This window comes from Colossoma macropomum, unplaced genomic scaffold (assembly GCF_904425465.1).
Source record: "Colossoma macropomum unplaced genomic scaffold, Colossoma_macropomum, whole genome shotgun sequence".
In the NCBI taxonomy this organism is placed as follows: Eukaryota; Metazoa; Chordata; class Actinopteri; order Characiformes; family Serrasalmidae; genus Colossoma; species Colossoma macropomum.
The window spans coordinates 46133198-46145851 of NW_023494792.1; the positions used below are offsets into that span (position 1 = coordinate 46133198).

A 12654-nucleotide genomic window follows, 5' to 3' on the forward strand; every position below is an offset into this window, starting at 1 on the left:
AGTACTTGCAGAAATACAGACGTTCATCAGATAAGGGCACAAAAAACTGCATCAGGACGTCCCTAGCAGGGCTTGATATTAAATTTCTTGTTCCATGGACAAGTAAATCCACATTTTACTTCTCTGAAGGTCAAAATCACTTATCCATGGGTGTACAGCATTTCCACTGCTGTGTTGCATAAGTATATTAAAATGTCACAGTTAGCACCCAACAATGTATAATGCCTGTGTGAGAAAAAAAATAGAGAAAATAATTCACTCCCTTGTTTCTTTCAGCTCTTCTGATTCAGCAGAGAGACAAAGAGAAAGAGAGAGAGTGAGAGAGAACTTGGCCTACTCAATTTAAATGGTGTTACTTTCTCAGTTTTTAACAAACATCTTGTCACACGGCCTCCGTCAGTATTATTCCCTCTCTCTCACTCGCTCTCTCTCTCTCACACTCAAACACATTTACTCCTCTCACTCATTCACAAGTTCAGATGATTTTCTAAGCAGCTGGAGTTCCAACATACAATGAAAATCGTTACATTGAAGACAAACCTGGCTTGAAAAAGAAAGTTGTTGAAGCGAGTTAACCGCAGCTCGATTTGTTAGGTTTAGTCAAGCTGTAGCATGGTCAAAAAAAATATCCATTTTCTCTTAATGTGCAATTAGCTTTTATCTCCTGCACAGTAATATTTCTGTACATTTCATTTAAGAGCGCTTACTGAATTCCTTCAATTTAATAATACAAGATAGATTATATGCAAAATATATGCTTGCTCACTTGTGTCTGTAGTTATTTGTGGAGGGCTGAGTGCCAGGAGGTCAAAACAGATCAGATGCTTGCAGATTAAAAGACAAGGTTGTGGTTTACTTGAGGGTTGTGGAGTATCGCAAAGAGCGTAGTCATAACAGGCCAGGGTCAAAACCTGAGAGCACGATAACCAAAACAAAAGCATGTCAAGAGAGAATCCAGTAACCAGTCCAAGTTCAAAAACCAAGAGATTAATAAGATTCAGCCATCAAATCTAAAAGGGCAAACACAAAAAGTCAAGTCAAAAACACAAAAACGGGTCGTACACAACATGTTCCAACAGACAGAGAACGCTCAGTACACAACAGGGAAATGTTGGCAATACTTTACAATGAACTAAACTAAAGCCCAGGCTTGGATACTACCTAACTGATGATAAGTAATGAGAAACAGGTGTGCAAACTCTGGTGAAGTGGGGCGCTGGAATGAATCAGTGTGTCCCAATTCAGGGGCTGGGTCCTTCGAAGGACGCGCAGAGGCTGAACGGAAATGAGACGGTCTGCTCTCCAGCGGATTTTCTGTTTGCATCACAGCACCGCTGATCCCGCCCTTATCGTTGTGCCACGAAAGTTCTTTAAACATTTTAAAGTTCTTTAAACATGAAGTCAGATACTGTGATTTTTTATGAAGTTTTTTTGTTATATGTTTTTTAATTGTTTATTTTTTTATTTATTAGGGCTGGAGATGCTTCACCGCCGGCTACTGATGAGATTTTTTTTGTATCGTTTGCCATTCGCCTCAGTTTAAACCCAATACTTACATTAATATGTATTAAACTAATATTTAAAAGTGTACACTTCAGCCAACGTTCGCTCCTCTGTTTATGCCGGCACGCAATGAACCTCGGGATATATTGGCTGGCAAGGACCCACCCGTTGGATCCTTCATTGCCATGGAAAAGAAGGACACGTTTCTTGGCCGCATATCAAGGAGCCTTCGAAATGGGACAGCCTAGTCACGCCGCTGTGACACAGTCAGCCTTCAAATGCAGCCTCTGAAGGACGCAGCCCCTGAATTGAGAAACAGGGAATGTCTGTTGGTTGATGATGATGATGGGGGGGGGGTCATGTGATCTCCCACTGAATCATGGGAACTGGAGTTTTCCATACATTGACCCAAGTGAGCCCTCAGGAGACAGGGAACAAGTAGATAAGGCATCCTTGGTAGGAGGCGTGACACTGAGGGGTTCGCTCTTTGCTTTCATTTGCAGAAGGTGGCAGAGGATAGATCAAGGGGCCATCATTTTCTTTGAGTAATCGTTACATATTCAGATGTTATTCATTCATCAAATGTTTGCATCTGCAGTAAACTGTCCCCAGTTTTAAAGCCATATAAGCCCTGAGTCCCTCTGATTGTTTCTAAGAGCATAAAGTCACAAATAACTGAATAAACTACTGAATAATTTGCTGTTGTATCAAAGAAGCTTGAACCCTCAATACACTATGCAGTGCTAAGTGCTAGTGCTAGCTTAATTCATTCATTGCATCATTAATTTTGCAATACAGTCCTATACAAATATTTAGGCATCTCTGGTCATATTACATGTTGATTTTTCTAAGTGAAAATAAGTGAACACATCCTCTACAGAGAACACACATCTGCACATTTTAAAGAAGAATTACTATTTATTTGCTAAATGTAACAGATCAAGGCAAAAAATAAAACATAAATGTGGCCTGTGTAAACATTATGGCACATTTTATATTGTTTTTTCTTCTAATGTGTTAAACTCAAATAAATAGAAAATATGCCTTTAAATTTGCAGAAAATAGACATATTTTACTATGTCCTCTGTGGAGGATGTCTTACTTTCACTTAGAAAATCAACAAAACGTGACCTTTGACCGTGCAGGCATGCATATGACTGTGAATCATGCAACTGTGCTATGGCTCTCATCTCAGCATGGTTCCAGGACCACTTATGGTGCACGTTTCAATCACATTTCCACTGTTGCACTGCTCCAACTGACGCACTTCCACTAATGACCCCATCCCTGGGGTGTACAGGCCACATATACCAGGCCTTTGTTGTGGTTTGCTGGCAGTGATTGGACTTTGGTTCACTTTCCACTTACGCTTTCACTTTCCTTTCATGCTTGTGTGAAAGGAGCTAGCTTTGGTGCTAAAATATTTATAACCATTATTATAGCAGGAGGCATGCACTGTATTAGCTGATATTGAGACTTACATTGGACGGAGTGATGGATGAACCGTGGGAGAGAGGTGTTGAAATAATGAACAGAGTGTTTCTCTGAGTGCATCAGCTACAAGTATCATGTAAACAGAGTCCACCTCTCAGCAGGGAAAAGAAAAAAAGATCATAAAAGACCAGCATCTGTTTGTAATAGCACATAGCTCTTCATCGTAGCACAATGAGAGGAAAACAAGTTCCTACAGCATTTCTGAGCGCTTTTTCTTAAATAATGCATTTCTCCATTGCTCAGTGTGCCGCTCTGAGCCATTTGTCGAAGGGTGAGGTCATTTGTTGCTTGTGTTTTTGGCAGAGGAGGAGCTGAGGAAGCTACGGGAGGAGACCAATGTGGACACGCTGAAGCAGGAGTTGGAGAAAGAGCGGGGCAGAAGGCTGGACCTGGAGCAGAAGATGAGCGAAGTGCTAAAATCCAGGTGAGCACCAAGGACAAACATGCAAAAATAGTATATCACAATACTTGAAGACGTTTTCACGATACATGGTGTTCATCGTGGGATTTCGTTTTTCTGAGGTTTGAGATGTAGGAACAGTTAAAAACCCCAGTGGTGCCACATATAAAAAATACTATCAAAAACTGATTACAATGAAAAGTGATTACAGTGATCACAAGTCAAAGGATTCCAATGACTTTATTTAGTGTTTCACACACTGTGCTGCACTGAATCCAATTAAACTTGTGCTTATATTTGCTATTAAACATGCAGTCGGCCAATGGGCCTCTTTCACCAACTGTTCTTAAGAAGAAATTTCTTCTGAAAACCCACTTTTTTCTGATGTTCACACGTTTTCTTATTTGGGATTTGTTCTTAAGGTAAGAACATAATCTACACACACTGAGTAATTCTACTGTTTAAGAACTTGTAATGAATCTGACAGACTTTTTTCGGGCCTTTCTCAAGAACAAATTTAAGAAAAACTTGGGAAGATGAGGCCCAGTGTTCTTTAAGTACTGACGATGTCTAAAATAGAATCAGAAAAGCATATTGTGACATAATATATCACATATTGCCCACCTCTATGTACAACTGTGGTAAGCTTGTGGTAAGACTTATTTCAGTTACTTTCAAATAAATCTGCAGGAATATTTTTCCACAGCTGCAAAGTTCAGTCGTAAAAGTTGGTTGAATTTTCTGCCACTCATGATCCTTGTAATGCCACATTCAGTGATATTAAAGTCTGGACTCTGAGGTGGCCAGTCCATTGTTCTGTAGATTGTCTATTGTTCTATTGAAAGGAGAAAATCATATTCATTTTATTATTGCTGCAGAACTATTTCTTTAAAACTGGCCAACTTTATGTCATCTTTAAAATATGTTAAGACTAACTGTTGTATTCGCTCAAGTAAGGATTGCAAGGGTTTTCATTTAGACGTGTCTCGGGAGAAAAGGCTACCATACTTTGTCACAAAGAGTCTATTACTTTAAATACAATAATGGTTTAATAGCCCTGAGTGTGGCTTATTTAGTGTCCTTTAGCATGAAGTTATCACTCAGACATTTTAAGCAAAAGTTTTGGAGAAAAATAAGTAGCCAAGCTTTTGGTACAGACTTTCTTTTCCTCCCTACTGAGCTGTGTGATTGGTAGCTGCTTCTTGGCAGTGTTCACGGACCCCTCTCTTACACCACTGCCTCAGAGACAAGACAAGGGCTGGTCACTGTAGGCTGCCCCAGTCTAGGCTCCCCTAGTTGGGTTTTAAAAATAGCTGTTACTGCCTCCGCCCCCTAGGTCTTGGAAGCTTCACAGAGACTAGGACATTCTTCAGCAGTGAGGGACGAGTAAAAGGGTCAAACACTGCACTACCACTGCTCAGATCAAAAGCCTGTCATACATAAAGCACACAGATAGCATTGTACAGCTTTAGTTTGCTTCACCCGAGGTCACCTACGCAGGATTTATAGTATATGCAGTCTGTAGCAAGATTTTGTGTATTGATGTTAATGTAGGTGGCAAAAAATCAGATTTGCACAGTATTTTCCTTAGACTAGAATGTAGTTGATCAGCCAACAGGACGGAACCAGGGGTGGGGCCACAGGGGCACTTGATCCAGAATGGAATAGTGAACAGTGGACTGTGAATAAAATTCAAATCTGACTTCCAAAAACGATGTTATAAATGACAAATTTCACATTGCCCTTAATAGACATTACATACGGACTCACATACATAATAGCACACACGATATATATATATATCATATACTCTGAGCAGGCATAACATTTACACCTCCCTCTTGTATGTACACCCACTGTCCATTTTATCAGCTTCACTTACTGTATAGGTGCAATTAATAGTTCTGCAGACTGTAGTCCATCTGTTTCTCTGCATACTTTGTTAGACCACTTTCACCCTGTTCTTGAATAATCAGGACCCTTGTAGACTTAATTAGAAAAGCATGTACACTTAAATAGAATTTTTTGGAAGGGGTGGGGGGGGGTTGGTAACATTATCGATAATCGCAATTTTTAACTAGAAAATATCATGCTAATTATTTTTAGGCCTAACCAGCGCAACACATGCTAACACACCTCCACCACATCAGTGTCACTGCAGTGCTGAGAATAATCCAGGAGGTGGTTTTAGTGTTACCTGTCACATGCACACAGACACACATATTTGCAACCACCTGGGATACACCAACAACAGCCAGGCAACACCATAGCAACCACCTGGGGCCTTGCTCCAAAACTTTGCATCTCCAAAAAGATAACTGATTATACCTTAACTTTTATTGGACATTAATGGAGAGATGATTTTAGGGCCATTTTTATTCGTCCATTCATCATGACGTTCTGACACAGCATAAAGCACCACTTGCTTTTTCATGTCAAAAAATGGGAAATGACAAAAATTGAGTTACAAGGTTTTGTCCCAACCTCTTTGTTGTAATGTTGTGCAAGTGTTGGTTAACATAATTTGAGTTGATGAATCACATTTTCTGTTGTTTTTCTGCATCAGATTAGAAGACTCGCCTCCGCAGCCTACTCGTAAACAGCAGTCCCCTTCGGCCAATGGCGCAGGTGAGAGAACACAAACATATCGTGCTCTAATGAGATATTTCTGCTGCAAAAGGTTCTGTTATGTTTGTCTGATAGAGTAAGACTCCCTCTCTTTCTCTCCCTCTCTTTCTGTCTGTGGATGTATGAGGTGCAGATATCCGGCACTAGCAGTCAGATAAACATTGTCTTTCCTCTGATGTGCTGTCTGTGTGTGGAAAGGGCTCTTGTACCTCAAAGCTTTCCAAACAGTGCTTCAGTCCATGATTGCTCTCCGATTCAGGAGGCACCAGAGCCTGTTATTTCAGGCAGCAGTCTAAATTTGTAGATGAGCCTATCTAGGCCAGAGGAGCCCTTTTGTATTTGAGGAGAGAGAGAGAGAGTTGAGAGCATAATGTGGAGAGGGGAGCTAGCCTTGCGCACACATACACATGCACATACTGAGTAAATTAGGTTAATAGAGCTTGGGTTTGTGCTCTGAAATAGGCAGATCACTCATTGACTCTCTCTCTCTCGCTCTCTCTCTCCAGAGAAGCAGCAGAAGCAGACGCTGTGCTCTCGGCTGCAGAAGTGGCTGTACGATCGCTTCGGCGTTTACATTGAGGACTTTCGCTTCCAGCCCGAGGAGAACACAGTAGAGCCGGAGGAACCGCTCAGTGCTAAAAGGTGGGATGGAGTGTGGGATGCATACAAGGTGGATTCAAGACGTTGTTGTTTAATGCCATCTGTACTCCGTGAAACCTGATAGTGTGCCATTGGAGATTGTTCATCTAAACCCATGTTTCTCAACCTGGTCCTGGAGTCAGGCCCCTACGCACCCCCCCTTGCCCTACCCATTCTTTTTCTGCCTATTTTACAACAGATGCACTAGGTGCTTTGAGCTGCATGCAGTAGTGTTGTCAAGACAAGTAATACCCAGTTACATCTTCATAGAAAGAATACATTAGATCCTCAACTGGAAGTGAGCAGATTTTATTTCAACATGTAGAGAAAAGACCATTTCATTCTGTTTGAAGGTATTGTCATACATTTTTCAAGGGAAATAACCAACCAATCAAAACCTCTCAAAATAGTTGAAACCTAATAAATATGCTTGACCATTGTCTACTTGAAGTTTACTTAACTAGTAGATGGAATAAAGTCATATGCAGGTTATACTAACTTAATCCATTATTGGAAATTTTGAAATATGGACAGAAAACACACTTTGCTTTATGAACAAGATGAGTCCAGTGTGACATAACGAGCATCACAGAGCAGTTTAGGCTTGCCACTCGCGCCACAGGTTCTCTGGTGCAAAATCGTTTTAACCCTGATAATCTGAGCTCATCATCTAATAAACCCTTTAAGGCAGACACAAAAACATGGCTATTTCTGCTGTTAAATATGCTCTTCCCTATTAATAACATTATTTCTCAGTGCTGTTGTGGCAGTTATTTAATATGTAAAGAACATGATTAACAAAGCATTACCACATTACCATTTTGAAAAAGAAAACAGGAGAGAAGGAGTGTAGGTCACACATCAGCCACGGGTTACAGTTACCCTGATTCATCTGAACTGTGCTCTGAATGAGCTGCTGAAATAAACACAAAGCATCCAACAAGAAAGGAAAGCATGTTTTTTTTTAACATTGTTTTTTATTACTTTTGCAAAGTTCAACAACGACAGCGTAGTACAGTGTGAACAAACATAAAACACAACTAACTAACAAACCATAATCATAATAATGCTGATAAGGAAAGCATCCTTTATACAGCGATAGAAACATGATAGACCACAGAAAGCTCTGGTTCTACACTGAGCTTTTTCAGATACATTTCACATGGCTAGCATTTCACATGGCTAGTTTTAGGGGTCAATCAGCCAAAACATTATCCATTTTCTTTAGTTTTGCCCTGGAACTATGAGGCCAATGTACCTAACAAGTAATGCAAGCTCATATAGAGCATCAATTTGTTAAGTAACAACTATTAGACTTGCTTATATGGTTTCTGACACTATATCAAATGTTGTTATCAGCTATTTTGAAGCATAAAATTCACTTTCAGCATCTTTTTTCATTTATATTAATGTCGTTTATGGATTGGTTGACACATGACATCAATATCTCTATAAGCTTCCTTTACATGTTAGCTACTTTAGCCCCATAACATTAGTGCAAACCTAAAGAAGAAAACTTAATTCATTAAAACATGTCTTGGCTGGTTGGCTACATATGGGGTAAAGGGAAAATTGTATATATTTTCTGCTTTTTCTTTTTTTTTTTCTGAATGATCACTTTGACATGCTTTTCCAGAGTTGACCTGACTTTGTTGGAGCAGCGAAAACACCAACACATGCAGTTCTGTGGTACTTCTGTACTAGAAGTGAGAGCCAGTGATTTAAACCACTAAAATTTAGTTTGATCCCTTGTTATGATGCTCAGGCTCTCCCCCTTTTGGGCAACAGGTAGCATTACATTGCAAAAGGTCCTCAGGTAACCTTCAATATTGAAACCATGCAGACCTCCGGCAGGGTGACCTTGCTGATTGTGTAGCTCTGCCTCCACTAAATCAGCAAAAAGAGTTTACTTGCTCACTGAATTTATTCCAGAATGAAAAAGATACTGTGGAATTGTGACTTTGTGATGAGAGAAATATGAAGAGGAGTAGTGTAGGAGTGAGGGTGACTCATCAAATCATCCTTGATTAATAAAAGAGTTTGCTCACCCCTGACTGCCACCAGGACAGGCAGAGAGGAGACGTACTGTAAGAAAATATTTCTCTCTCTTTCAGGTTAACAGAAAACATGAGACGACTTAGTAAGTCATTTTTTCAACTTATTTAGAGCTTTTTCTGCTTTACGTGATTTTGACAACATTAATTCTGTTATGTGTAATGCTGTGAGGTTATATATAGTGATCATACCTATCAAGGCATGACTGTAAAATGTATTTATGTACACAGAGCGCGGCGCCAGACCTATAACCAACTTCCTGAGGAACCTGTCAGCCTTATCAAACTGGCACTCAGTCTACACGTCAGCGATTGCCTTTATTGTGAGTATCTAATGTATTTATCTGTCCATCCATTCATGCATCCATCAAACTGGCACTCTGTGTTTGTGTTAGTGATTGCCTTTATTGTGAATGTTGACCTTAACTCTGTTGGTCTGTCTGTTGGTCTGTCTGTCTGTTCATTCATCCATCAGTTCATACATTTTATGCATGCATCCGTCTATCCGTCCATCTATCCAACCAGCTATCTATCTTCTATCTTTTTATCCATTCTTTAACCCATCCATCCTTCTACCTAACCATCAATCCATACATGCATCCATCCAACCACCTATACATCCTTTTATCCATGCTTTTACCTGCCCATCCTCCCACTTATCAGTCTCTCCATCCATCCATCCATTATTCTTTCTGTTGGAGTTGGAACATTACTTAACTAGTTGAGTTGCATGAACTTTCCCATTTTAAAGATGCAAAGAATGTTAGAATGAACACATAAAAATGTGAAAGAACATTCCAGATACATAATGTGATTCAGCAGCACGAAGTGAATGATCAAAATTGCAGTCCTTGTAGTGGTAAATAGAGCTGGAACAACACTAGAGTTTACTTTGATGTGTCAGTCGGGTGATGTACATTGAGATAGTAGTGTCCAACCTTGAGACCTGTCATCTCTGTGAATTTTCACACATTCATCGATAGTGAAACAGAATGACTGTTATCTAAAATCCTTAAACTACACTGCAGGTTATTTGACTGTTTCTTTAACTGTTCACTATTTTTTGTCCTTATCTAACTTATAATTTTTAAATTAGATTATTTAACTAACTTAATTTCATTTCTAATTTGATTTTTAATTTAAAGCTTTTCTCTTTTAAATGTATTGTTTTAATCATGTTTTAATTGGTATTAATGTTGTATTTAATTGTTTTTCTATTCGCATTTACTTTTTTTAAACAACTCTGTATTTTCTCATTTGTAAAGCACTTTGAATGACAGTAGTGTATGAAAGGTGCTTTATAAATAAAGTTGCCTTGCCTTCTGAAACGTTAAATATGTTGTAGGTATACATACGTTTAATGTACATGTGTGTGTGTTTTGGTGTGTTTTCTCTTCCATAGGTCTACATGAATGCTGCATGGCATGGCTGGGCCATCCCAATGTTTTTATTTTTAGCCATTCTGAGGTTATCCTTGAATTACCTCATTGCAAGGTAAGGCATTAGATAATTCCTCTTGTCCTTTACCACATTGAGTTTTTCTGTGGTTGTTTTTGTAGTGCTCTTGTGGCTGATCATTAATGAGGATTTCAGTTCAATTTCAGTTTCTTTTTATATATGTAATATAACGTACATGAGCATATTTGAGATAAGAGTTCATTTTATGAGCTTAATGAAAACCAGTGCGCTTCTTCCAATAGACAATTCACAATTATAGTGATGGTGCTTTAGGAGGAGGCGTGTTAGTAACCATGGTTACCAGTATGTGGAAACATTTTTGTCCAAAGATAGATATCAGCTAGAGCAGGGGAAGGAGTGACTTTATTTTTAAAGTCTATATCAAGTCTACGTTAAATTACAACTGCATGAGTGCCTTTAAAACCTATTGTTTGTATTTTCTTTTGCAGAGGGTGGAGGATTCAGTGGAGTATTGTGCCTGAAGTTTCTGAACCTGTGGTACGTTTCAGTTCTTTCTGCTCTAAGTCTGTGAGTACTTTGTGTGTGTGCAGGAAGTGACCTGTCTGTGAGTGTGTATTTGTTTTCTAAAGGTTTTAATTTCTCTCACTTCTCTTTATTTTTGGGTCTAGGAGCCTCCAAAGGAAGACCTGACTGTGTCTGAAAAGTTTCAGTTAGTTCTTGATGTTGCACAAAAAGCACAGGTAATATTTATATTGGCCTTTAATCATCAACTAGGATGTCTAGATATATAACTGAAATTCCCTGTGTTTATAAATAGACATGTAATACTGTGCAAAAGTTTGTAATCAGTATTTGATCAGCAATGTAAAACAAATCTGTTTTTAGATAAATGCATAAAGTACATTTGGTATGCTAGTCTTATGCAGTTTTATAGCTTTCAAGTAAATAGTAGTAAGCTGTAAAAAAAAAATAAAGAAATGTTAGTTGTGTCCAGAAAGATGAACTGAGCTGTCATTTAATCACTGATCAAATCTTGAGGTAGAAAACTTGATATAACAAAATTATTGTAAATATATTGTAATTACAGTATGTACTTTACAAGGTATAATAGCTGAACATCCTTGAAATATTTGAAATTTTTAAATTTCACAAGTGATTCCAAACTTTTGTACCTGTTTTTGTTTTCAAGAGAAAAAAATCTGTTTCCTCATGATATGCTTGCATGTATAACTGGTTTGAATTTCCATAGAATCTTTTTGGAAAGATGGCAGATGTTTTGGAGAAAATCAAAAAGTAAGTATTCCTGTATACAAGCATACATCATGCAGAATTTGCTCTTTAATGATAACAGATAAAGTGTGTAGGAAATGCCTGTCTACAGTTTAATGAGCCTTTGTTTGTGTGTTTAATGGTTAATGAGTTGCTTTGTTTGGTTGTGTTTGTCTGTGGGTGTTTTTGTGTGTGCCTGTGATGCAGTCTGTTCATGTGGGTGCAGCCAGAGATAACTCAGAAGCTGTATATTGGTCTGTGGGTGGCCTTCATCTCATCCTGCGTCCTGCCCTACAAGCTCATGGGCTTGGTTATTGGTGAGAACAAGCATGTGGGCACACAGATTTATACACAAGTTTTACCATTCAAATATTTGTATTTTGTAAAGAAATTGGATTCAGATATCCCAGTGAGGAAATATTGTTGATTGTTGTGATTAAAAAAGCACACACAGTGTCACTGATACAAAGCACTGCTTATACAAAGCATCAAAAGCTACTTGAGTGCTAATAGGGCCCCCTTATTGAGAATTTTCAGTCTGCTAAATGTGAGTGAGTGAGTGAGTTAGAGAGTTTCTTAGTGAGTTAGTTGTTGTGTTAGATAGTTAGTGAGTTAGTCAATCATTTAGTTAGTTCATTAGTTAATGAATTATTGATTTAGTTGGTTAGCTATTGAGTAAGTGAATTATTTGTTGACTTATGTAGTTAAATCCATGCCTGACCATTTGGTTTATTTGGTCATTTATCTTTTATCATATTTCAGGTGCATGTGGATTAACATAAAACCTACCTACATACTGCCTATCTAGAATAATAACTCAAACTTGCACAACTTACGCTGTGCAAATTTGTCATCTTTTTGTTGGAAATACTTCGTATCGTGTATGTAGCTCTGTTTAGATGTGGTCATTTCACTTATTGTCAGACATGTCATCAGTTACTTGTGGCCCAACTTTCTCTATGTCACACATAGTTCTTCACACAGTTAAAAACGTGCTTAAAAATTGCAAGATAATACAGTTATTTCATTATTTCATTACAAGGTTCACATCTCATTTAAATACTGTGTTAAGTAAGCCAATATAGGTAGTAAATCCATATATTCCATGAACTATGTCCGATATTAATGTCAGTTGTCAATTGACACACTTAAACAGAAGAAACTCTTAAACAATATAAACATTGTAGCACTAGAGACGAGGATGTCAAGATTTCTTTGTGGCTGGTTTCTGTTAATTACCACTTACCA

General features: G+C 38.4%; 1 protein-coding gene across 3 annotated transcripts in view; it reads left to right on the top strand.

Annotated features, from left to right (window-relative positions):
* The window catches only part of gramd4a (GRAM domain containing 4a), a 68229-nt gene that overhangs the window by 45772 nt on the left and 9803 nt on the right, over window positions 1-12654 (top strand). For all 3 annotated transcript variants that reach the window (XM_036577359.1, XM_036577360.1, XM_036577361.1), the window contains 10 exons: window positions 3301-3421; window positions 5964-6025; window positions 6532-6667; window positions 8779-8804; window positions 8950-9041; window positions 10121-10212; window positions 10626-10674; window positions 10806-10877; window positions 11387-11430; window positions 11614-11723. In XM_036577359.1, the coding sequence (XP_036433252.1) occupies window positions 3301-3421; window positions 5964-6025; window positions 6532-6667; window positions 8779-8804; window positions 8950-9041; window positions 10121-10212; window positions 10626-10674; window positions 10806-10877; window positions 11387-11430; window positions 11614-11723 (804 nt within the window). The remainder of the gene's footprint in view (window positions 1-3300; window positions 3422-5963; window positions 6026-6531; window positions 6668-8778; window positions 8805-8949; window positions 9042-10120; window positions 10213-10625; window positions 10675-10805; window positions 10878-11386; window positions 11431-11613; window positions 11724-12654) is intronic.